At 38.2% G+C, this 24,725-nt stretch overlaps 1 protein-coding gene across 1 annotated transcript in view; it reads left to right on the forward strand.

The window, feature by feature from the left end:
- UNC79 (unc-79 homolog, NALCN channel complex subunit) overlaps positions 1 to 24,725 on the forward strand; it is a 132,418-nt gene that overhangs the window by 96,765 nt on the left and 10,928 nt on the right. The window contains 5 exon segments of the mRNA XM_032230213.1: positions 2,175 to 2,285; positions 8,017 to 8,121; positions 16,079 to 16,156; positions 19,936 to 20,025; positions 23,104 to 23,279. Coding sequence (XP_032086104.1) covers positions 2,175 to 2,285; positions 8,017 to 8,121; positions 16,079 to 16,156; positions 19,936 to 20,025; positions 23,104 to 23,279 — 560 coding nt within the window.

Genomic DNA, 24,725 nt, shown 5'->3' on the forward strand with positions numbered 1-24,725 from the left:
TTGGAAGGGACTTTGGAGGGCTTCTAGTCCAACCCCCTGCCTAAGCAGGAAACCTTATATCATTTTAGACAAATAGCTATCCAACATCTTTTTAAAAACTTTCAGTGTTGGAGCATCCACAACTTCTGGAGGCAAGTTGTTCCACTGATTAATTGTCCTAACTGTCAGGAAATTTCTCCTCAGTTCTAAGTTGCTTCTCTTCTTGATTAGTTTCCACCCATTGCTTCTTGTTCTACCCTCGGGTGCTTTAGAGAATAGTTTGACTCCCTCTTCTTTGTGGCAACCCCTGAGATATTGGAACTCTGCTATCACGTCTCCCCTAGTCCTTCTTTTCATTAAACTAGACATACCCAGTTCCTGCATCAGTTCTTCATATGTGTTAGCCTACAGTCCCCTAATCATCTTTGTTGCTCTTCTCTGGAATATTCTCTTATATTCCTAATATTCCTTCTTCCTCCTATTTTCCCTATAACAACTCTGTGAGGTGAATTTGACTGAGAGAGACTGACTGAATGAAGTCACTCAGCCAGTTTTTTTTTATGCTCTGATCCTTAAACTGAGATAGAACTGCAGGAGAAGTCCCAAACTGTATATTCACATGAAGTAGTGCTATCCCATCCAGAACTAAAGATCAAATCATTGGATCCAGGAAGGCCTAAAATCCATAGCCACCTAGAGAAGCAACTTAGAACTGAGGAGAAATTTCCTGACAGTTGGAACAATTAATTAGTGGAACAGCTTGCCTCCAGAAGTTGTGAATGCCCCAACACTGGAAGTCTTTAAGAAGATGTTGGCTAGCAATTTGTCTGAAACGATATAGGGTTTCCTGCCTAGGCAAGGGGTTGGACTAGAAGACCTCCAAGGTCACTTCCAACTCTGCTATTGTATTATAGTTTTGCTGAAGTTGGCCTGAAGCCTATTGTTGCCTATCAAGGCCCCTAGACACTGAGAGAATATCTGACCAACATTACTTGTAACTCCAGGGAGGGATATATAAATAAGTATCCTTAACATACTGATAAGATATCACCCCCTGCGAAAGATGAACTCACCCAGTTTCTTCATGTAGATGTTAAACAGCAGCAGGGAATATTAAAACCCTGAGCAACTTTTTTTAAAAAGAAGCTTTGGACTAGATCTTCCCTTCCCCACCCACACAACACCAACTGGAACTGGAACTGACCTATAGGAAGGAGAAGAACCACCCTAACACTCTTCCCCACTTTTAATATCCTGAACTGTCCAGAAGAATAGCATTATGAATGATATTAGAAACCACTAAGATTTCATTTATTATTATATGATTGTGCATTTATATCTCCTTGTCTTTACAATGTTTGTTTGTTCAATTTATATTGCTGCCTATTTCAGCTTGATTACTCTGGGCAACTAACAACGTTAAAAATTATAAAAAACAGAAAGACATGTCTCCCTCCCTCGAAATGCACATAAAGCAACAGCCCATAAAACAGCAGCCGAGATCCATCCATAACAATTAACATAGCCAATGTACAGGCTCAACCCCACCTCCTGGCGCCCATGTCCAGTGATGCTTAAATTTTACACCAGATGTATCAGCAGAACAAGAATTGGTAATTAGCAAATTTAGCCAAACCAATCTTGAGGGACTCTTTCTGGAGAATTTTAGCACTAATTTATTTATTTATTTATGAAATGTAGGCATTACTTCTGTCCATCTGGACTACAGTCGGTTTCCAATGGATGCCTACAACTTGTTGATGTATGATTGCTGTTGAACTTCCTTTGCTGCGGAGCATTGCGATTGAAATTCTGAGAAGGATCCAGAAATTTCTGATCCCTTTCGGTCTCCAAAAGAGTGGCATAAATTGATCCCTTGGTGCTGCTGCTTGCTCTTCCAATGATAGAGGCTAGCAGTCTGGGATAACTTTTAGCATTTATCTAGCGACTATCCCAGAGGGAAAGTTCCATTTCCCCCTGAAACATCCTCCAGAAGTTCATTCAAGGTACTGGCTGGGAAATTCCTGAGTATCAGCCATGAGATGAATCAGCTTGGACAGCCACTGCCTTGCACCTTCCAAGTGAAAACTAAAAGCTTTGTTAGGGTGGAAAATTTCATAACATGTGCATTGTGCATTTTGCAGAGGCATGGAAATGTTCTGACATAATTATGATTATTGGTGTTATTATTACAGAGCCTGCTGGAGCCATTTTCAAAATTGCTGAGCTTTGTCATTCAGAATGCCATCTTTACCCTGGCTTATTTGATTGAACTGTGTGGCTTATGTCACCGAGCTTTCACAAAGGTAATTCAATTGTAGCTGTTTTAAAAAATTTTAGGGAGAGATGAAACAGTACCTTGTTATGCTTTCCAGCAAAACAGTGATTTAGGCAAATCTGTTTTATTTTTTAAATGAAAAATGCTATAATCCTCTAGTTAGGAATAGGGCTATACATGAAAGATTTACAACAATTATTTTAAACGATTTGGCAAATTTAAGTTGACTTCCTTGTTTTCAGATTTAAGATAACTCACTAAGAGAGAAAAGGAATCCATTGAATGGGCTTGCATCAGGGGTGAAATGCTACTGGTTCAGACCAGTTCGCCCAAACCAGTAGTAAGAAAATGCTACCAGTTTGGGCAAACTGGTATTTCCAACGATCAGCTGTGATTTATATTCGCTAGAATCGTGGGATTTCCTGCTTTCTAGCTAACCTAAATCGCGTGGCACAGCAAACTCTCTCCCTCGCTATTCTACTAACCTTTGCAGGCGTGCTCAGTAGCAGGCTCCACCCACCTGCCTGGATGTCATCATTTCATTTTTGATGCTCTGCGCATGCGTGGAAGGTCCTGCGCATGCACTGAGGTGGCGTGTGCATGGAGGTGGCTCGTGTGCTCACATTTGTGAACTGGTAGCAAAGGTAAGTTGATTTCACCCCTGGCTTGCATCCTGTTAAATAACTATCAGGATGTGGCAATAGCAGCAAGAGCTGCATATCATATGACAGACTACTATGAAATTGGGATAAAAGTATCGTGATCCGATGTTAATCCTGGCAAAGAGTGATATATACTCTTCTTTGGACAAAAAAATACTATCTGAAGTATTTCCAATGTAGAGGCTTTGTAGATTTTGTCCTACTCTTAATTTGCACTTGGCACCAATTTTAATGGGAAGCAGATGATAATGAAACATCACAAGAGTCCATAATGCATCCAATCAACTGAAAAATAGCATGGTGTAGTGGTTAAAATAGCAGTTGAGCAGGCCAAGTTCAATTTGACATACCCAACATTGCTCTTGCTCAGTTATGAGCTAGTAACAATGAACAAACTCTAGCGAAAGACTTCTTTTTAAGAACACACAAATCCTTATTTGTTTGTTCAGTAGTTAAAGGCCACAAAAGGTTGGGTTATAATCAATTTCCCAAGGCAGGATTTCTTTTAGTAAAGTCTTTCATTTTTGTTACACAGCAGAGAGGAACATCTGAACTATTTTATGACAGTTAAACATTTTGCCCGCTTAGCTCTGTATTATTTTTTTTTACCAATTTGGCAGCTATTCTCTAGATGTCAAGAAGAAAGAAGCAGTCCCGTCCTCCCCAGGCATCATGAACTATGTGCAATTTGTTTAAGTAGAGATACATTCTAACACTTCCAAATATAAGGCATTTCCTCTTTTTGATGCTCATTTTATGAGCAAAATAAAAAGGCCGGCATCCATGCATAATAAGTATTTTTATTTAGATAGGATGGCCTTTTCATAGCACTGTCTGGAATGCTACCCTTTCACACAAGGGCATCAAAGTAGGCTAAGAGTTGCCTGTGCCCTCAGGCTGCAGTTGCCAAACAATGTTTCAGAGCTCTGTTTTGGAGCTTTTCTAATAACCCTTACAGTGTTTCTCAACCTTGTCAACTTGAAGATGTCTGGACTTCAACTCCCAGAATTCCCCAGCCAGTGAATGCTGGCTGGGGAATTCTGGGAGTTGAAGTCCAGACATCTTCAAGTTGACAAGGTTGAGAAACACTGCCTTAGAACATTCATATTCAATTCTCTCTTACTGAGTGCAGACGTTGGATTGAAAGCTTGCAGAAGGTTTGACTACTATTTTATCCTGGAAAGGTTTTGACCTTCTGTTTAGCTTTGAATTTTGATATCCTAATTTCACTTCCGCTACTTGATTTAATATGGATTGTCATGTTACACCCCGCCCTCCCCCAAAGTGGTAAAGAATTGGAAAATTATGTCCCGATAAAAAAAGGAACACCAAAAATACGATCATATTGTTTGGAAGGCTTATTTATGCATCAGCATTTGATTTTTTTAAAAAAATAATCTAATAGTGTTTCAATATGGATAATGTGATATTTCAAAACAAATTAAAAACCATGTTTCTTTTTTATATTTCACTTCTATTTAAAGAGAATTCCAATTAACTAATAACTAAAAGTATAATTAAAAATACAATCTGCATACAATGTGTATATTTAAAACTTCAATCATAATGTGGAGTCAACAAACTTAGTCGAAGGTTCAAAAATAAAATGTATTTATTTATCATATTTATTGGCTGCCCATCTTACCATAATGTGACTTGGGGAAGATTACAGCCATAAAAATATATCTATATTAAAACATAAATAAATTAAAACCAGGGTTTAAAATCTAAGGACACATGGGAAGGGCAGGGATGGGAATATGGGGAAGTGGGAACTGCTGTTACTCGACCAACCACTTCCACCGTTGGGGTCCCAGCCAGGTTTTTAGGCCCTTATAGGATAGGAAGTTTGGGGACAACCTCACTGAGGTGGGGGAGATAAAAATATTTGCCCAGTAGCAACAGAGTACTATATACCTTATTTGGATTTCTCAGATGACTGCAGGTCTTTTTACCTTTCAAGTTATAGTAGGTCCAAACCTCTCTGGTCTTTATTTAACCATCCTTCCTCCTAAAATTTAAAAGGTTTGAATTTTAGAATTGGAATGGATTGCATAAAATACATTTATGGTAATGACGAATGAATGAATTTAATTAATTTTGTGGAATATGATGTTTGGTGACTCTCTAAATAGGGTATCTGTAGGAATGGCGCATTTCATCACAGTCACTCACTTCGATTTCAGGGTGGGGGGCTGCCTACTATTTCCAGTGTTTGCAAGTAGAAAAATAATGAAAATTTAGTAAACACTCATATCTGTCAACTGCAGAGATCGTGTGTGTGTGTGTGTGTGTGTGTGCGTGTGTGTGTGTGTAGCAGTAAAATGAGTCAGTTTCAATAGGTGGGGAAGCCCACCTTTTTCTATGTACCAGGAGACATTGCTCAATGAGCAGAACAAGAGATGACATGACTGCAATTTTCTGTACGACATGTTCTTCACTTGTGGAATGTAAATCCTTTGGCTTACAGGAGATTGGAGCTTTGGAATGTGGACACACATACGCCCACAGGTGTACACACACACACATACACACACACACACAAAAAACATAGAGATAGAAATAGAGACAATGATGATAGGAATAGATACACACATGCATGTGTGCAATGCATGTGCATACACAGACACACTCAGAACAAAAACTAGACTATTGTAGATTTCCCTGGGAGGGTTTGCTTTACAGACTTTGCTAAAGAAGCCCTTATGCTCTCTCTTCCTATATTATTTTGCTTTCAGTTAGTTTCTTTTCTTTTTCTTATTTCTTTTCTTTTTAATCCCATGTCCATTTCCCCCCACAATCCACTTTTGGTGCCATGAAGTGTGGTGGATCCCATCTTCAGAGCATCTCAATGCCCTTCACTAATTTTGTCATTTTTTTTATTAAAACAACAACAAGCAGATTCAGCGTGCTTTTTGATTCATTCCTTTTCCATGTCTCTGTATGAAAAGATTTATGCTTGTAAAAAAGCACTTTCTCTACGCTGATGCTCACTAGTCACCATTCCCATTTATTTTGTGCCTCAGTAGAGCCTCATTACTTTTTCTGTGCTCTCTTGTCTCATTCTTAACCATCCATTTATGTCATATAACAAAATATTTTCCCCTGGATCACATTCATTCAGAATGTTGCATACTTTCCCCCAAATTCATCCTTGGCTCTTCCATAATTTGTGTTTACTGGACTGAAACATGCAATTGTCAATATCCCATGGATTTCTACTTTTATAGAAGCCTACAATAATCTATATGTCACCAATTTATATTTTCTGACATACTTTTAATGGATATACTTTCCATTCATAATTAAATCTCTACCTTCACTTTCCAGAATACTTTCACTGACTGTGCCATTCATTCATCCATTTTCATCAATTCATCCATCCATCCATCCATCAAAGGATCTATCACAGCTTTTCTGTTTCTCTTAGTTTCCCAGACACTATTTTTTTCTGTCTTTCATTCTGCTCATTAATCTGCGTTCTTTGCCATTTTTTCCTCTTGCATTCTTTGGTATCCACTTCTATATGCCACATTGCCCCAGTTGCCACCAGAAGGTCCATATATATTGATCTTCACCATAATGGCTTGAATCAACTAAGTATTTGATTCAGCTGTGGAGGCGCAGTGGTTAGAATGCAGTATCGCAAGCTAACCCTGCCAACTGACAACAGTTCGATCTTGATCAGCTCAAGGTTGACTCAGCCTTCCATCCTCCTGAGGGTAATGAGAAGTAAAATGAGGACCCAGATTGCTGGGGGTAATATGTTGACTTTGTAAATCACTCAGAGAGAGCTTTAGAGCACTATGAAGCAGTGTGCAAGTCTAAATACTATTGCTAAGTGCTGTTAAATACTAGTTAGTAAAATAGAGTGAGTATATCTGTGCAACTTGAAGCATTCCCTACTGTATAGACATACCTATTAGTTTTGGCACACTTTGGCCAGTGTGCTGCAAATGCAACCAAAAGGTTTATAGGAAACTACCTTGCAAGCCAAAATACTGTTGGATGTATTACAATGTAGGTATGATTCTCAGGATCCACACACCCCCAATTCTGCTTTGAGTTAATACCTTAATTCATATTCTATAGTTGAGATCCTATATTCTAAACTCCTCTACAATGATGTTTTCACTCAAAGAAATGAGAGGCTGTTTCTATCTGTAGCTCATCTGTCCTCCTTCCTTACATTTGATCTGGACACTTGTGGGACTTTTCGAATAGAATACCAGTTGTCACAGAAGTAAAAGGGAGAGAGGGGGGGAAATAGAGGATGTTCAGTATCCAAACATTTACATAGGGTATATGCAAACTAGTACATAAATATGCATATATACACATCAGTGGCGGGATTCAAAATAATTTAACAACCGGTTCTCTGCCCTAATGGCCATCTGGGTAGGCAGGCTCAGTGGTCACTTGACTGGGTGGGTGTGGCCAACTTAACATCACTCCCGTTGATGGGTGCTTCACTTTAGCTCTTACAATGTAATCAGGGTTAACCGGAGAGACAGTTGCTGTAAGCAGGTCAACAAAGATGAGGCTAGAAACAACACCGGAATGTTTCCTTCCTGCCTTTCTTACAGGATTAGCCCTGTAAAGTGTGGAAAAACAAAAGGAGATTTCTTCCAACAACCGTTTCTCCGAACTGCCTGGAAAGTTACCAACCGGTTCTCCCGAATAGGTGCGAACCAGCTGAATCCCACCACTGATACACATCCATTCAGACTGCAGATATGTGACAGAGAGTAGCAAAAGTCAGGTGCCACAGTCCGTAGTAGATGATCTAAAGGAGACCATTACATTAAAATTTGCAAGCACCTTATTATACATAGGCATGTTTAAAGAGCATTCATCAGTAAGGAAAATCATCTGCCATTAAGAAGAGTTTAGAAGAAAATGGCTACCAGTTCAAACATTTAATGTAATTTATGTAACAAATTGTCCATGACTCCTGATTTTGGGTACACCTTGTATATGCAGGAAGATATGGGTAGAAATAACTGTGCATACCCACCCCCACCCTCACCCCCACCCACCCACCCCACACCCCTATGATACTAAAAATATAATAAACACTAATTTCCTTTATTTTAGGAAAGGGATAAATTCTACTTATCCCGCAGTGTCATCTTAGAGTTACTGCAAGCTTTGAAGTTAAAGTCACCTTTGCCAGACACCAATCTGCTGCTCTTGGTCCAGGTACAACCAAATATTGTAATAGTTTTCCAGTGAAAATGTTTGTCCTTTTTCTCTTCATTGTTTGAAAGGTTTGAGGTAAGATTAAAAAAAAATTGCTGCACTATTGAAATACCGTTACATGCTGTCATCCATCCTACTAAATTGTGCCACTTGAGGCAGCCAAATTCACCTTTCTGCAAAATACTTCATGCTGTGAAGTATTTTATCTTTGTGTCAGTTCAAGTCTGTTATATTTATGGCTATATGTCCAGTGTATTTCCTTATCCTGTATATTTGTTCTTGGTGATCTCTCATGTTTTAAATTCTCAGCTGGAACAAATACCAAGCAATTTGCAAATGGGATGCTCTCCAAGGACAATATAATAAAACTTTCCATTTAGAGTTCTTTATAATCACTTTGTAATTAAAACATGCATGATGTTCCTAACTCCAGCTACTCTGATTTGCGTAATAGAAGAGGAAAATATTAATGAAGTGCAAGTATTAGCATCAATGGTTGAAAATTTATTTTGCAAAGTAGACAAGAAATGAAGACAGCTTTTAAATCTTATCTTTCCCCACGCAGTTAGTTTATTTATGTAAAAATAAAGTAACATTGAAGAGTGAACATTTCTAGTGCAGTAGAAGAAACTGAATGTGATCGCTGTGAGCCCAGAATCTCTCATTACTATGGAACATACTATGGAACAGTATTGAATTGAAATTTAAGAATATTTTTTCCTGGATTAAAATAACTATCGGGTTCAGAGGTATTTTATGAGAAGAGTACTCCACTCCTCTACTCACAATAGAATTCCCTATGCCACCAGGCTTGAAATTTTGGGCTTGGTCAATCTGGAATTGCGCTGCCTGTGGTTCGATCTAAGCACAGTACACAAAATTGTCTGCTACAACCTCTTGCTTGTCAACAACTTCTTCAGCTTCAACCATAATAATACACGAGCAAACAATCAATGCAAACTCAAGGTAAACCGCTTCAAAGTCGACTGCAGAAAATAGGACTTCAGCAACAGAATGGTCAACGCCTGGAATGCTCTACCCGACTCCGTTGTTACAGCCTCAAACCCTCACAGCTTCAATCTCAAACTGTTTACCGTGGACCCACCCCATTCTTAAGAGGTCCGTTAATGGGGGTGCATACACGCACCTACACAGTGCCTACCGTCCCCATTTATCTGTATTTACTTCCTCTGTTCATGTTTATGTTCATACCTTTACTTGTTATCTTGTACATGTTTGACAAACAAATAAATAATAAATAGATAAACAAACAAAGTATTATGTGATTGAGGCACTACTCAATTTGGCAGGTAAAGAACCATAACTCCCCTTCATCTTTTTTCCCAAGGTGACTGTACTAGCAGAAATAAAAATTATTTGATTCGTAAATCAAATCTGCATTATTCTTAAAGAAAAAAAATCTAGACATGCATCTAATAAATACTGAAATATTCCACAGTTACACTTTATTTATATCTTTTTGCACAACTTGTATTGTTAGAAGCTACTGTCAGGGAGTCTAGTGTAAATGGTTCTAGGATTTTTAAAACTATTTTCTTCTTTAGGAATTTTTTAAAAAGCACAGGTTCCTCATATATTTTACAAATAGGGTCAGAATTGCTCCTAGACATAATAATATTCTTTGATAGCTTATTACTAACCTTAACTATCACTATATCTTTTTATTCTTGATGAATGTATTTTATTCTCCTTATGTACACTAAGAGCATATGCACCAAAGACAAATTCCTTGTGTGTCCAACCACACTTGGCCAATAAAGAATTCTATTCTATTCTATTCTATTCTATTCTATTCTACTTTACTCTACTCTACTCTACTCTACTCTACTCTACTCTACTCTACTCTACTCTACTCTATTCTATTCTGTTCTAATCTACTCTACTCTATAAGAAGTGGTAGTGTAGAACAGTAGAATTGACCTAATTGAAAAGCTGAAATTGTGAACACAGATTGTATCCCCAAATTCTGCAGCTACATATCAAATGGTACAAGTTTTCTTCAAAAAGTGGGTAATCTAAATAGAAAAAAGCTCCATTCCAAAAGATTAACGGAGAACTCTTCATGTTTGGTAAACAAGACCCTGCTCATCTCAACAGTTCTTCTTTGAGGTTAAAGAATTCACATTACAAGGGCTGAAGTGGAAGAACACAGCAGATGTCACTTATTCAAGTCAAATTGTTTTACATTTTTATATACAGCCACCTGGCAGGGGCTGACCTCTAACGCAGAGTGACTGCTCTGGCAATCACTGGCACTTAACCATGTCAAAATGACAATCAGCTGAAACAGAAGTGACCAGGCTGGCCCATGGCAAAATGCCGAGCTCTGCAAATTTGCTCCTAGGGTCACCCATCATTCCTCATGATTGACAGGCTCTTTCCCCCCCTATTTGAAGCACCTGGCTTATACATATTCTTATCTTAAGTTATTCTATCTCAGAAACAAGGATGCATTCAAAACAAATGATATTGGCAAGTAGGTTTTCCTATGCTGGAACTACACTAGAAAGAAGTTTAGCATGGTCCAAAGAGGTAACAGAATATTCCAGCATTCTTCAAAATGGTTGGTTCTTGGACTGACCAGTTTTGCACAGAGAGGAATATGGGAGGCATGGAAAAGAGAACTAGAACTCAGCTTTACACCATGAATTCACATCCATACCAATGAAAAACTATATTTTTATTGATTAGTTAATATTAACAAAAATACCAACATATTTATATAAAATTTAACACAAGTATCTATTTTTTGCTTTTTAGGAAAAGCTGGAAAGATTTAGGTAATTGCTAAGGATATTCTATTAAAAACAAAAACTTGCTTTGTGTGATGTGTTCTTCTGTTGTAATTGTTCTAAGGCAGGGGTGTCAAGCTTGATTTCATTGAGGGCTGCATCAGGGTTATATTTGACTTCCAGGGGTTGGGGTGGGCGTGGCCAGCTCAACGTTACTTGTGTCAGGGGTGCCTATGGCGGCCTGAGTGCTCCGCCAGCTCCTGAGCTCCGTTTTCAGCTGCCATGGCCTCTTGCAACCCCCTGCCAGTGAAAATGGAACTCGGGAGGGCCACATGCTGCCCTCTCAAGCTCCATTTTCACTGGCAGAAGGTTGCAGCAGGCCGTGGTAGCTGAAAACGGAGCTCAGGAGCTTGTTTAACTGGCAGAAACCCTGCAGGTTGGTCCTTCTCAGCTTCCACGGTGGCTCTGTGGGCCAGATCTAAGTACCTTGCGGGCCAGATCCAGCCCCCAGACCTTGAGTTTGACACCCCTGAGTGTGACTGTGCATCACGCCATGGGCCATCTTGGTTCCTTCTATTTCAGATGGTTCTTGTTCTGGTATAGTAAAGTGCTGGACCACTCATTCTGCAGTAGACCACTGACAGGTGGTTGTAATTTAAAATGTAAAACGCTTTTCCTTGAATAAGTGACATCTGTTCAGTTATTTTATTCCATGAATTCTTGGCTCCAAGGAAAGAAGATGGAAATCAGTAGGATCTTCTTTACCAAGTATGAACAGCCCTCAATACATTTTTGAGATGTACTTTGAGTACATTTTTGAGTTTTTTAGATTGACACATTTATTGAAGAAAACATATACTGTTTTGTATGAAGACAAAGCAGTGCAATTGTACAGAATGTTGGGTTATGATCTGTATTCACAAGTCAAGATTTACAATCCGTTCAAATCTACCGTCTTGGAGTATTAACTCTAAGCAGTATGAATGTCCCTCACAATACAGCCAAGAGTTATTAAACATAGAAACAGAATCTATGCTAGACAAAAAGAGATGGAAATGGCACTCTTATGATGGCAAAAAGATGGAAGAGCATCCATCTTTATTAATTTTGCAATGGACTTAATCCCCCCCCCCGCAAGTTTTTTATTAAGGAGACTCAAGTTCATTAAATATTAGGCTATTGATAGTTGTTGGTTGTTTACTACTTAATCACAGGCAGCATACTTAAATACCAATTGCTAAGGAGCAACTATTCACCCTACCCACTCTTCTATTGTTTACGAGCTTCCTGAATATATTTATTGTGAGGCATAAAATGTTGGATTAGCAAAGCTTCTCTTAGGTTCTTTGTTCTTAATTTGTACATTTGTAAAAAGAAACTTTAAATTCAAAGAGTACCATCTATCTTCTTTCTTGTCAGATGAGCTCTTGAGGAAAGATGGACTATAAATCAAATAAGTAAATTGGCAAGGTTACCGGTCTTGCCAATTTTCTGTTATCGATTCACAACATTATACTAAAGGTTACGTATTGTGTCTTGGTAAATAAAAGCATGTGGAGGCAAATTCTTATTTATAAGTGAGCTTCCCAAATTAAAGAAGGGAGGAAGAGACCCTGTAAGTAAATATGATTGTTTAGGATAAGGAAGTTGATTTTCCCAAGAAAGCTTTTCATGCTTCTATATGAAGATGTGAACCAAAAATGCTGATCATAATATCTCTCCAGTATTTCAAAGTTATATCTTTTCTCACTTTGCTAATGGTCAAGAGAAAGATTAATGTCAAATTGAAAAACATTATATAAAGTCATATAGGCCAAACTGGTGATGGTAAAATCAACCCATTCCTACAGCATAGCTGGGTAGATACCATCCAAACTCCTCCTATCTAATATTTATTTATTTCTTTTGTAATTTTTGTAATTTAAAACTCTTTATTTGAGTGCCACTATCTGCTGCAACAAAAACCAAAAGTGGTGTACTATTTATGTGACAGCATACTCTTCAACAGTTTTAAAATGGCTATCATAATTTCCTAATTATCTCTTCTTAGTGCTAATTATACACATCTCATTCTATCTTTGTGTAACCGTCACATTCTCCAGATCTTTCATCATATGTAATGTCTTTCCCCAGTACTTTCTAGTGTATCATTGTTTTTCTACCAGATCTGTACTTTACTTTCTAGTGCAGACTTCCCCAACATGATGCCTTCCAGACATTTAGCAACAGTTAACAATGAAAAAGTAGCAAGACAGAGGATGCCAAGTTAGACTTAATACAACTTTAACAGATTAACAGAGTTGGAAGGGACCTTATAGGTCATCTAGTCCAGCCACCCACTCAAGCAGGGGATCCTACACCATTTCTGACAAATGGCAGTCCAATCTCTTCTTGGAAGTCTCAATTGATGAAGCTCACACATCTTCCGAAGGCAAGCTGTTCCATTGGTTGGTTGTTCTCACTGTCAGAAAGTTCCTCCTTATTTCTAGGTTGAATCTCTCCTTGGTCAGTTTCCATCCATTATTCCTTGTCTGGCCCTCAGGTGCCTTGGAAAATAGCTTGATCTCCTCCTCTCTGTGGCAGCCCCTCAAATATTGGAACACTGCTATCATGTCTCCCCTGGTCCTTCTCTTCACTAGACTAGCCATGCCCAGTTCCTGTAACCGTTCTTCATAAGTTTTAGTCTCCAGTCCCCTAATCATCCTGGTTGCTGTTCTCTGCACTTTTTCTAGAGTCTCAACATCTTTTTTATACTGTGGTGACCAAAACTGGATGCAATACTCCAGGTGTGGTCTTACTAGGGCTTTATAGAGTTGTATTAGTACCTCACTTGAACTTAATTGTATACCTCTGTTAATGCCTCTGTACACTGCCGGGTCATATTTATATGGTTGTCCACTAAGACTCCAAGATCCCTCTCACAGTCACTGCCATTAAGCCTGGTTTCACTCAGTTTATATGTGTACTTTTGGTTTTTCTTACCTAAGTGTAGGAAATTTTGACATACACTCTCACCCTAATTTTGATGTACACCCTCACCCTAATGTCTACCTATTTCAGAATTGAACCTCTGGATGCTATTTCACTGCTAGAATTTTTTTTCTCTTTTCTCAAATGTGCACTGAATGGTCTCCTGGGACACTGCTCACCCACCTATCTCTGAAGCCTTTGTCAACTTTTATCGCAAGCAACAGATTTCCAGGAAGAAGCACAGCTCACATTCATCTCTTTTTTGCTCAATTGTTGTGTGGATTTCCTTCATATCTCTAGCATTAAATCTGTTGCCTGTGATGTCTCGGTGCCTTGGAAGCAGTTGATATGGGCAGTGATGAGGCACATTGGAAATACGTATGAAGCATTTGTCTGCTTCTTTTCCTTATGATGTCAGGCAGAACTCTACCTGCTTCCTGAAAGAAGAGCGATACCATTAGGAAAACTGTTAATAGCAAAGGAGATTGCTTTTTTACAGAAGCATGGTAGGTGTCACCTGTTCACATTTAAATGAAAAAGATTTTGTTTAATTACTGACTCATGACAAGGCAAAAAAAAAAAGGAGCAAATATGTGCTTCAGTGATATTGTACATGTACTCATTGAGAAAAATTACAATTCTTGCATCTTTGTCCATTCACAAAATAGTTGTTCGCACTGGCAAGTGTTTATCGTCACTGCCAGCATCATTCCGAAATATCATAGTATTAATTAATAGCATGTTCCAGCAACATTTACTTCTACACATATTTTAGGGCAATTATACCTTAAAAATCTTATTGAAGTTTCTGTCAGAAAACCAATAAATTTCATACAATTCTTTCTCTTTCCATGTGTTCAGTATTATTCAGTTTGCACTCCTCTTGTTCTGAAAAAGACAACAAATAGATACGTGAACCCAAGGACCATTAGATAAACCAATCAGTTTAGACAGCAAATATTGAGCATACTGGGAGGAAAATACTTCCAGTCCTTTGGCATCATTCTTTTCTTCTTCTTCTTTTCATTCTTTTCTGATGCCCTTAAACTTTTAAGCAGTTCATTGTTTATATGACTGCTACAGTGGGTGTATCTAAGTGGAATATGGGGGCGCCACGTTCCCCTTTTTGCTTCAGGCATAAAATGTCTCAGGTTTGGATAGATTTCAATATCCTCTTCTCCATCTGTTTAGCAGGCAGGGAACTTTTGTGAAATGTTTATATACTGCATTAGCACAACAGATCCATCTTTGAAGAAATGTCTTAATTACTGAATTGTATAGATTTAGAATATGAGAGAAAGAGAAATCCTCTTCTACAATCTCTTTTCTCCTCTTTGTGGAATATTTGTTAATACTAAGCAACCTGCACCCTGTTGGGTCACCATTCCAGAGATATTTCCTTACCTAAAGAGAAGCAGAATGACCATGGATGGGCAAAAAAGCAGTGGAAATGGGAATAACTTCCAAAACCTACCTACCTACCTACCTTCCTTCCCTCCCTCCCTCCCTCCCTCCCTCCCCCCATCTCATTTTGTCATTACTTCCCTTCCCAGCAGGCAGAAAAATGACTGCTGTTGTGTGGGAGAAGGAATAACGGATTCTGAGATTGGCTGGGAAATTGGCACAGAGTGTTGAAACTGAACGTCATATGGCTGCAACAGCAGTGGAGCAGCAATCCATAGCATTAAAGCAGTCACAACTTCCCCAAATTTCATAACTTTGGGAATCATAGATCCCAGATTTTGGACACATTCTGTAAGTTAGCCTATTTGAGGTGTCTCAGTTCAAAATTGTTGCCTTGTGGAAGCCCTGTTCTATCCAGGTAAAGATCACAACAATTAAGAGTTTTAGTAGTATATAGATTGTCCCCAATAATACAATGTTACTTCTAATTTGAATAAGTATAGAAAAACATCAGTAAGGAAAACACATGAAAATAGATAAGACATTTTAAATATTTTGCTCTGAAATGAAAACCTATGTTGCTAACAACTATAATTCACAATGGCACCGGGATTAGATCCCTGTGCAATGGGGCTGAATGAAAAATGTTAAATTTGTGGATGTGGAGCTGGGAATACAGTAATACATGGTAATTTTTATATAGTATGAATCTGAATAAGTGACATCATTCCCATTCAGAGTTCAGCCATTTTGTTCTGCAGATTTAACTACAAATATCAGCAAGATGAGACCTTACTGATAACTGCATTTTGCCTTTTATTTCTCATTAGTTTGTTTGCGCAGATGCTGGGACAAAGCTGGCCGAATCAATGATCTTAAACAAGCAAATGATTGCTTCTCTCCCTGGAGTAAGTATTTAAAATCCCCATTTTTCTGCGCTCTGGTTTTTATACAGAACCAGATATAGATGTTACATTTTTCCCTCTGCGGCAGTCATTGAAAATTTACCAGTTAGTATACTGGATTACATCCATGGAATAAATTTGACAAAAATGTAGCTTGCTAATTAGCATTACAATTTTAGCCTGATTATTTATTGTTTAGCTTTTGCCAAAAGTGTTAAGATTATGGCTTAAAAAATCCCCAGTTATTTCAATAAGCACCGGTGATTGTTTTAACCAGATGAAGTAGAAATCTATTTGTGTTCATATCATGGCTTTCCTTTTAAGTACAGTATGTGTTGCAGAAGAGCATGGATTTCCCCAACTGATACTCTTCAGTTCTGGTGGAACTACCACTTCTAGAATCTCCAGTCAATTTGCAGCCATGGAAGTGCTGGCCTGAGGAATTCTGACAATGAGATTAGGGAGAATCAATTTGCAAAAGGAAATCCCAAACCTTTTCAAAGTTCCACAATTCAAATGACAAATATTATTTTCCAAGTGATGTGATCTTTGCATTGTGCTGAAGTGAAGCATCTGGTAGAAAGGTAGCAATGTAATAGAATATGCTTGTTCTAATTGTAATCAATTGTATTTGGTACAATGTAGCAAAACAATGCAATAAAAAAGAACAGGCATAGAATAATTTGTATTCAAGGGGGCAGTGCCCAATTTTTTTTAGCATCAAATTGTTCAGCCTGACAGAAGCAGCGTATGGAATTCTTCATCTAAACTGACTGGAAGATGGAGAATCGTTTGACAGGACTCTCAGAGACCTTATTTTTACTGTTTGTTGTTCTGTCAAGTAAACTGATAGGCAGAACAGCGGAGAAGACAAAAAGTGGTGTCATTCACCTTCATGTAGATTTTATATTTTATACAGAGAAGTGAGAAGCACTTGGGTCAGTCATTAAAATACAACAGTGGAAGTCCTATTGTTGCTTCCTTATTTTCCGCTTCCAACTTTCAACAGCTAATCTCCAGTGATTTTGTAAATTGAAAGTGCTGCTAGGTATAATTGCATGCCCACCATATACTAATTATATTGAATTATTGCAAAATTTATTAGGTCCCTTCTGACTTGGTTTCCCCCCCCTCTACTTCCAACTTTCTTATTAAAAATATAATACAGGGGGTCCTCGGGTTACAACAGCTCTGTTAGTGACCATTGAGAATTGCAATGCCACTGAATAAATGATACTTATACTAATGACTGATCCTTGGCATTCAGCCATCACTCCCCAGTAATGTGATTGTAATTTCTTATGTTTCCTGCTGATTTTTCACGAATAAAGTCAATGGGGAATCTGGTAGAAAGTCGGAAGTGCAATCATGTGAGGTTCTTGCTTCATATCCTTCATGGTCCTCATTTAATAATGGCAATTGGGATGGCTGGAACTGCTGTCATGCGTTTTGTAATTGTAATTGTAATTGCTTTATTTGTATGCTGCCCTTTTCCCTGGAGGGACTCAGGGCGGCTCACAATTTCAGGGGGAGGGGGAACAAACAAGTTACAAACATAAAACAATACATCATTAAAAACGCAACAGTCATACAATTCGAGTGGGGTTAAGGTCTCTAGCCCCAGGCCTGTCGGGACAGCCAGGTTTTAAGGGCTACGCGGAAAGTCTGGAGGGTGGTGAGGGTACGAATCTCCACGGGGAGTTCGTTCCAGAGGGTTGGAGCAGCCACCGAGAAGGCTCTCCTCCGGGTAGTTGCCGGCTGATGGAATTCGGAGGAGACCTAATCTATGGGATCTTATCGGCCTAGTGGAGGTAATTGGCAGTAGGCGGTCTCTCAAGTACCCAGATCCAATACCATGAAGGGCTTTGTAGGTGACAACTAGCACCTTGAAGCGCACCCGGAGATCAACAGGCAGCCAGTGCAGCTCACGGAGGATAGGTGTTACGTGGGTGAAATGAGGCGGACTCACGATCGCTCGCGTGGTTGCATTCTGCACCAGCTGAAGTCTCCGAATACTCTTCAAGGGCAGCCCCATGTAGAGCACATTGCAGTACTCCAGCCTAGAGGTCACAAGGGCACGAGTGACTGTTGTGAGAGCCTCCCGGTTCAGGTAGGGACGCAACTGGTGCACCAGGCGAACCTGGGCAAATGCCCCCCTGGTCACAGCTGACAAATGGTGTTCAAAAGTCAGCTGTGGGTCCAGGAGGACTCCCAAGTTGCGAACCCTATCTGAGGGGCATATTATTTGACCCCCCAGCCTGAGAGATGGAACACTTGGCCAATTAGTGGGAGGGAAGCACAGCAGCCACTCGGTCTTATCCGGATTGAGTACAAGCTTGTTAACTTCCATCCAGTCTCTAACCGCCTCCAGGCCCTGGCTCATCACGTCCATCACTTCATTGAGTTGGCACGGGGCGGACAGATACAGCTGTGTATCGTCCGCATACTGGTGGTATTTTATCCCGTGCCGTCGGATGATCTCGCCCAGCAGTTTCATGTAGATATTAAAAAGAAGGGGGGACAGGACTGAGCCCTGCGGCACCCCATATGTTAGGGGCCTAGGGGTCGATCTCTGCCCTCCAACTAACACCGACTGCGACCTGTCCGAGAAGTAAGAGGAGAACCAGTTACTTTATGAGCATGTCATTTACATAACGCAAGGCTAATGGTATCTTGATTTTATTCTTACTATACAGTCAGTGGAACTATTTAGTCATCTATGAATTATTCTTAAGTGAGCAATATTCCCCTTAAGACTAATCAGATATTGTACATATTTATTACCCTTAACTTATTTATTTATAAAAATTTATAGGATGCCCATCTTTCCTCAAGGTAACTGGGGAAGACTTGCAGTCAAGCTTATTGGTTCTTTGTGTAGCTCCATTCTTTTCTGGTGCAAAAGACCAAGGCCACACATTAAGTTTTAATTAAGATTTAAAATGGTTTATTGCTCCTGCTTATCCACAGGAATCTAGTCAACTAGTTAGCACTAGCTAAGGATTAATGGAATTCAAGAAAAGTCAGACTTGGTCTGCTTGTGGCAATGTAGAGACTCTGGGCTGATTACTCTTTTGACTCCACTTCACCACCTCCGGCTCTGTCACTCTTTCCCCTAAAATTCCATATAGGCAACTTTGGACAGGAGGTACTGGTTAGCATATGAACATGTAATGACTGAATTTAGGAATTGGTGTTGTCATTTTACATTCTAAACCAGATGTGACAATTCCCTTTCAGAAACCCTGGAGTTGCATGCTAGCAGATTACTCTCTGTTGATATGTGACATATGAGAGGGAGAGGGAGGAAGGAATGGAAGAAAAGAGAAATGTAACTTTCCATGTAAATATATTTAGCAACAGGTTTTAGAAAACTAGTTTGACATCACTTCCCTCCATCAAAATCCTGGGATCTTTAGATTTTGAGCCTTCTTCATAGAGCTCTTTTTTGAGTCAGCCCAAAGCAAATAGCTTCTTTAGTTGAGTATTTGATTGTGGGAAGTATCAAACCGGCAAACCATCTTACTGGTCTAACCTAATGATCTAACCTAGATAATTGCAATGTACTACTTATTCTTGTAGATTGGGCTATCAGGGTTTGTGTCTTTCCATTGTTATGTGATCATTTTCCAGAAGCATTATATGGATTTTTTAAAATGAAAGTGGAGAAAGTTGACTATCTGTTTTAAGGTGGGCGGAGTTCCATTGGTATTAGGTATTGGCCTGGTGTTTTATGTTATTGTGCTTTAAGGTAAAGTTGAGCATTTGTTTTCATATTTTAGTGTGGAACAGCAGCAATGGAATGCATGAGGCAGTACGTTGGTGAAGTTTTGGATTTTATTGCTGACATGCATACTTTAACCAAATTAAAGGTAAGTTCAGAAAAATCAACTCAATGTCACTTTGCTTCATTTGTGTGAAATTCTATATTAATTATTTAACAAGGAGTATTTTAGTATCGTGTTTGTGAAAATCTAAAATAAAAATAAACTTATCATAAAACAGAAACTGTGCTAGTGTTATGGTTGCTGAAGTTTCTTCTTCTAATGTTTCTTCTTGTGAATTCCACTATTCCATTCTGAATTATATCACTTTTCTAGCAGCCTCATCTGATGAGGATAGGAGCATTTTGGTTGTGACATGCTGCCTGTCATGGAACTTTATCTACTATCAAACAGGTTTTTTTTAGGACTAAACAAGTATCTCTATAGATAATTTTTTAAAATGGCAATTTTATTAATAATTACAACCTCAATAATAAAAAAGCTAATACAAACTAAGAAATCAAAGAAACAAGGGTAGAAAAAAAACAGAAAATAGAAAAGAAAGAAAAAATCACAGTAAAGAAAACTAAAAGGAATATATAAAGAAATGAAACCCACTTCATTACAACAACTTTAGTAACATCACTTTCTCTTAAAATACAAGTGATCACTTCTTCACATATCCTATCTCTTATCTATACACAAATCCTTAAAACCTCATCATTGCAGTACTGATCAGCAAAAGTCCATCACAGGTTACCAAATATAACATATCTATTTTAACTTTGATCAACCAAGCCAACTTTATATTATATTTAGTGTGTTAAATAATGTCCTAAAACGTGACTGTTTTTTATTTTTATTTTATCTCTTCTTCCCAAAAACTTCAGAACTTTAATAAACATCTTCTGTAAATCCAATATAGGAAAATTATCCAGCACACCATTATTTGTGTATCCCTTTTAATTGTTTAGACATTAGTCATTTCTTTTATATACCATATTTTTCCATATCATTCTTGTAGCTTATCATTTTAAATCTACTTCAGTTTAGTCTCAATCTTGTAAAATTTGTTCCTCTTCCATAACATCATAAAATGTGTTCCTCTTCCATAACATCTTTTAAACACAGTCTATTTATGGGGGTAAAAACTTCAACTTCTGCATCCATTGTTCAAAAATATCCTTCAATATGTCCAATGTTAAAATATTTTATTCCATTCTTTACTACTAAGTTAAATTTAAATGTTCTTCTTTAATTGTAATTTGTATTCCTTCTAGTTTCCTCTATTATCCAGCCTTTAAAATCCCATGTATCATGTTTTTTTTTTAGAATTGAAAGCAAACACTTTTCCCACAGGAAGGATTCTTATAATTTCAAAATCTTATTTCATATTTATCTTAGTCTGTTTGTAACTTTCTAAAATCAAGTTTTAATCACTCTTTTGCTATTTATTAAAAAAGAGTTCTTAAACTTATATTTAAAATTTCTTTTGCTAAGGATTGTAGGGAACTGACTTGATGCTGTATAATTTTTGATCCAAAAATTCCCAATAGCTGAGAAGCAGTTAACAAGCAATTTCTGACAATGTTTTAAAAAGGACCCCTCGTCCTTAAAGGTGTCAGCTGTGGTTTGAACAAGATGGCCCCTTATCTCCCACCAGTCTTGGGGCCTACTCTTAAGAAGCAATATATGGAGCACTTGTGGGTTGTGGGCAAACTCAAGACCTCTTCTTGTCCAGAGAGCAATTACAAAGAGCCAAACTATTCACTGGCTGTTCATTCCACTGCAGTTATCTTTTAGCAAGCCATCTTCAGCACATAATTTCAAAGTCTGGAGGTCTAAGATGCTTAGCACTTCATCTTTGCTTGTTTCAGTCATGAATCCACAAAACCTTTTTTTTTTTGCAGAAGGAACAGAGAAGAATGAATATGGTCAGATCATAAATATGGATGTATCTCCTTTTTGATATCATAGCAGCAGCTTGATGTTACTTCTAGACATAGCTTTAGTTTTTCACATACCCCTTTATTGCTTGTCACTTGGATACCTGCAGGACCACCTGTTGCAACCAGAATTTTCCAGTACGGCTAGATCTTCTAAGGCAAAACTTTTTAAGGCGAAACTGTTTCTAAGAGATGAGAGGAACTGAACCAAGAAAGCAATGTTTCTCTGTAGCAACACTGGTTCTTTGTATAGCTTCCCATGAAAATTAGGCTGGTTCATTTTATCAGAAAAATACTAAAACTAATGTTATTTTGGAGGGCATTCTCCTAAGTTTAAGTACTGTGCCATCATTTCCCTTTTTATTTTGTTTTTTATTTGTTCTGTTAATCTTGGTATTTTTATAGGTTCATGATCATTATTTCGATTTTGTCATGCCGTGGGTGTTTACATTTTATCTTGTTGTATTATTATATTGTGTTTTGTATAAGATGCTGAAAATGGCAGATTATAGTGCCATATAAGGTTAATAAATAATATCAAATATTTTATCTCACATAAAACCAATATAAATATATTGTTATAGATGCCACTGAGTATGTTGTGAAAGCTAAATGGTATAAAATGAATATTCCTTCTAAACTGATATATTACTACTAGACTACTACCTTTAAATGATTTTAAAATGTTAAAAATGAGAAGAATAAACTCACAGATAATCTCGATTATGATCATCATGACAGGAATTTTTACTGTTATGAGCAATTCATAATAGAAATAAATGAATGAATGGGAAATGAAGTGAATGTAAGCATATCCACGGAGGGAACAAATGAGATGAAGATTTTCAGAGTTATTTTTCTAAGGGCTTAAGTAACTACTTGAGCTACTTAATAGTAATAGTAATGGGAAAAATGTGGAATCATTCTTATTGAAATATATAATGAGGACAAAAAGGCAAACAGAATTAGCTTTTAGCTTAATTACGTGATAGTAATTTGTAAATGGATTTCCCAAGATTTATCATCATAATAGCTCTATATTTAAAGATATAGAGCTGTTCACCTTTAATATAAACCATATTCTGATACAATTCTGAGAATTGCAGCTCCCAACATTACTGGAAGTCCCAAGGTTGGGGAAGTTTTATGTAAATAAATAGTGTATTTTCAGTTGAATTGTGCAAGTTCCTTGACCTTTAAAATAACTTTACTATCTAACCATCCTGCCTTTCCACTACAGAGTCACATGAAAACGTGTTCCCAGCCATTGCATGAGGATACTTTTGGCGGACATCTCAAAGTGGGCTTAGCACAGATTGCTGCAATGGAAATCTCACGGGGCAATCACCGGGATAACAAGGCTGTGGTTCGTTACTTGCCTTGGCTGTATCATCCTCCATCTGCAATGCAACAAGGGTAAAAAGCCTTGGTCATGACTACATTAAAATACAAATTGAAATAGGTCACCAAATGGTGGAGCAAAGGGGAAACTTTGCACGTTCATGACTGGTATAGACGTAGGTATTCTTATCATCAAACCATGGATCCAACAGCAGAGGTAGGTTCCTACAGGTTCAGACTGGTTTGGCTGAACTAGTAGTAACTTGGCGGCCTGGGTCACTGGAACCGGTGCTGCCATCTTGTTTTTGCCTTCTGCTCATGCGTAGAGAAATTTTTGTTGCATTGCGGGCGCGGGCTCATGGCATGTCTCTGACGAACTGGCAGTAGCGGCAGCCAGAACCCACCCAGTCCAACAGGTGTTTACCATCACAATTTATATATTAGAGTGGAAGATATATGCATGAGGAACTACTTAGTCTGGTTTGACTACTAGGAAAAACTGAATCTCCTGCAAATAATTGTGTGTGAGAGATCCTAATATTGCTAAGCTATCATATATTATCCAACATGGTCAAAAGTGGGACTACTGGGAACTCTTCTTAAGTAGCATACTTAGCAGGAGTTGCTCTTGAAGATCACCCAACTATTCTAGAATGTAGTGGTGCCATTAGTTAATGCATAAGCTATACTACACACCTATTATCCCATTCCTTGTGATGCCCTGGCTTCCAGGAATCTTCCTGTGTAATTTAAGGTGTTGATCATTACCTATGAAGTTTTAAATGGATAGCATCCACGTTATTTGGGATTGACTAATTAATTCCACCCATCCCACAAGATCTTCAAGGTAGGCATGCTTTATTTTGAATAACATACTTATATGGGACCCCAGAAATATACATTCTGTGTCACAGGGTATGCCTTGTGAAACAGCATTCCCCACCCCCACCCAACCAAAAAAGAATTAGGATGACTCTGACCTGTTTGGTAGCATTCCGAGTAATACCCCTACTAAGCAAAACTCTGAGGCAGATGAATTCCTCAAGAATAGCTTTAATGGATATATCATATTGGCACAAATCTGGTGAAAACCGACTGAAGGTTCCCACAGTTTTCACCTAATTAAAAGAGAAAGTTTTCCCACAACCCCAAACAATTAGTCACATGGTCCAATCAAGATGCTTAGTTGTCTGTTGACCTCGCTCCTCCTTCCACGGTCCAGGTGTGAGATGTCCTTGGTTCTTAAGATAAAGTGTTTTATTTTGTCTGCACAACGCCCTCTATCTCTAACACCCCCTCCAATCTGGCTCCAGTCAGGTCAGCTTCCGTGTTGACACTGTTTGATATTACATAACGTGCTTCAAACTTTATTTTTACCACAGGCATTGTGCCAAGGTGCTAGATAACCCTGTTGTATGAGCTATTGGACAGACTGAGATTGGCCTTGGATGTGTTGTTTTTCTCTGTGCTGTTTTTTAAAAAATGTCAATTTTTACCTCAATTTCAACACCCTTGCCATGT

This window comes from Thamnophis elegans, chromosome 1 (genome assembly GCF_009769535.1).
Source record: "Thamnophis elegans isolate rThaEle1 chromosome 1, rThaEle1.pri, whole genome shotgun sequence".
Lineage (NCBI taxonomy): Eukaryota > Metazoa > Chordata > Lepidosauria > Squamata > Colubridae > Thamnophis > Thamnophis elegans.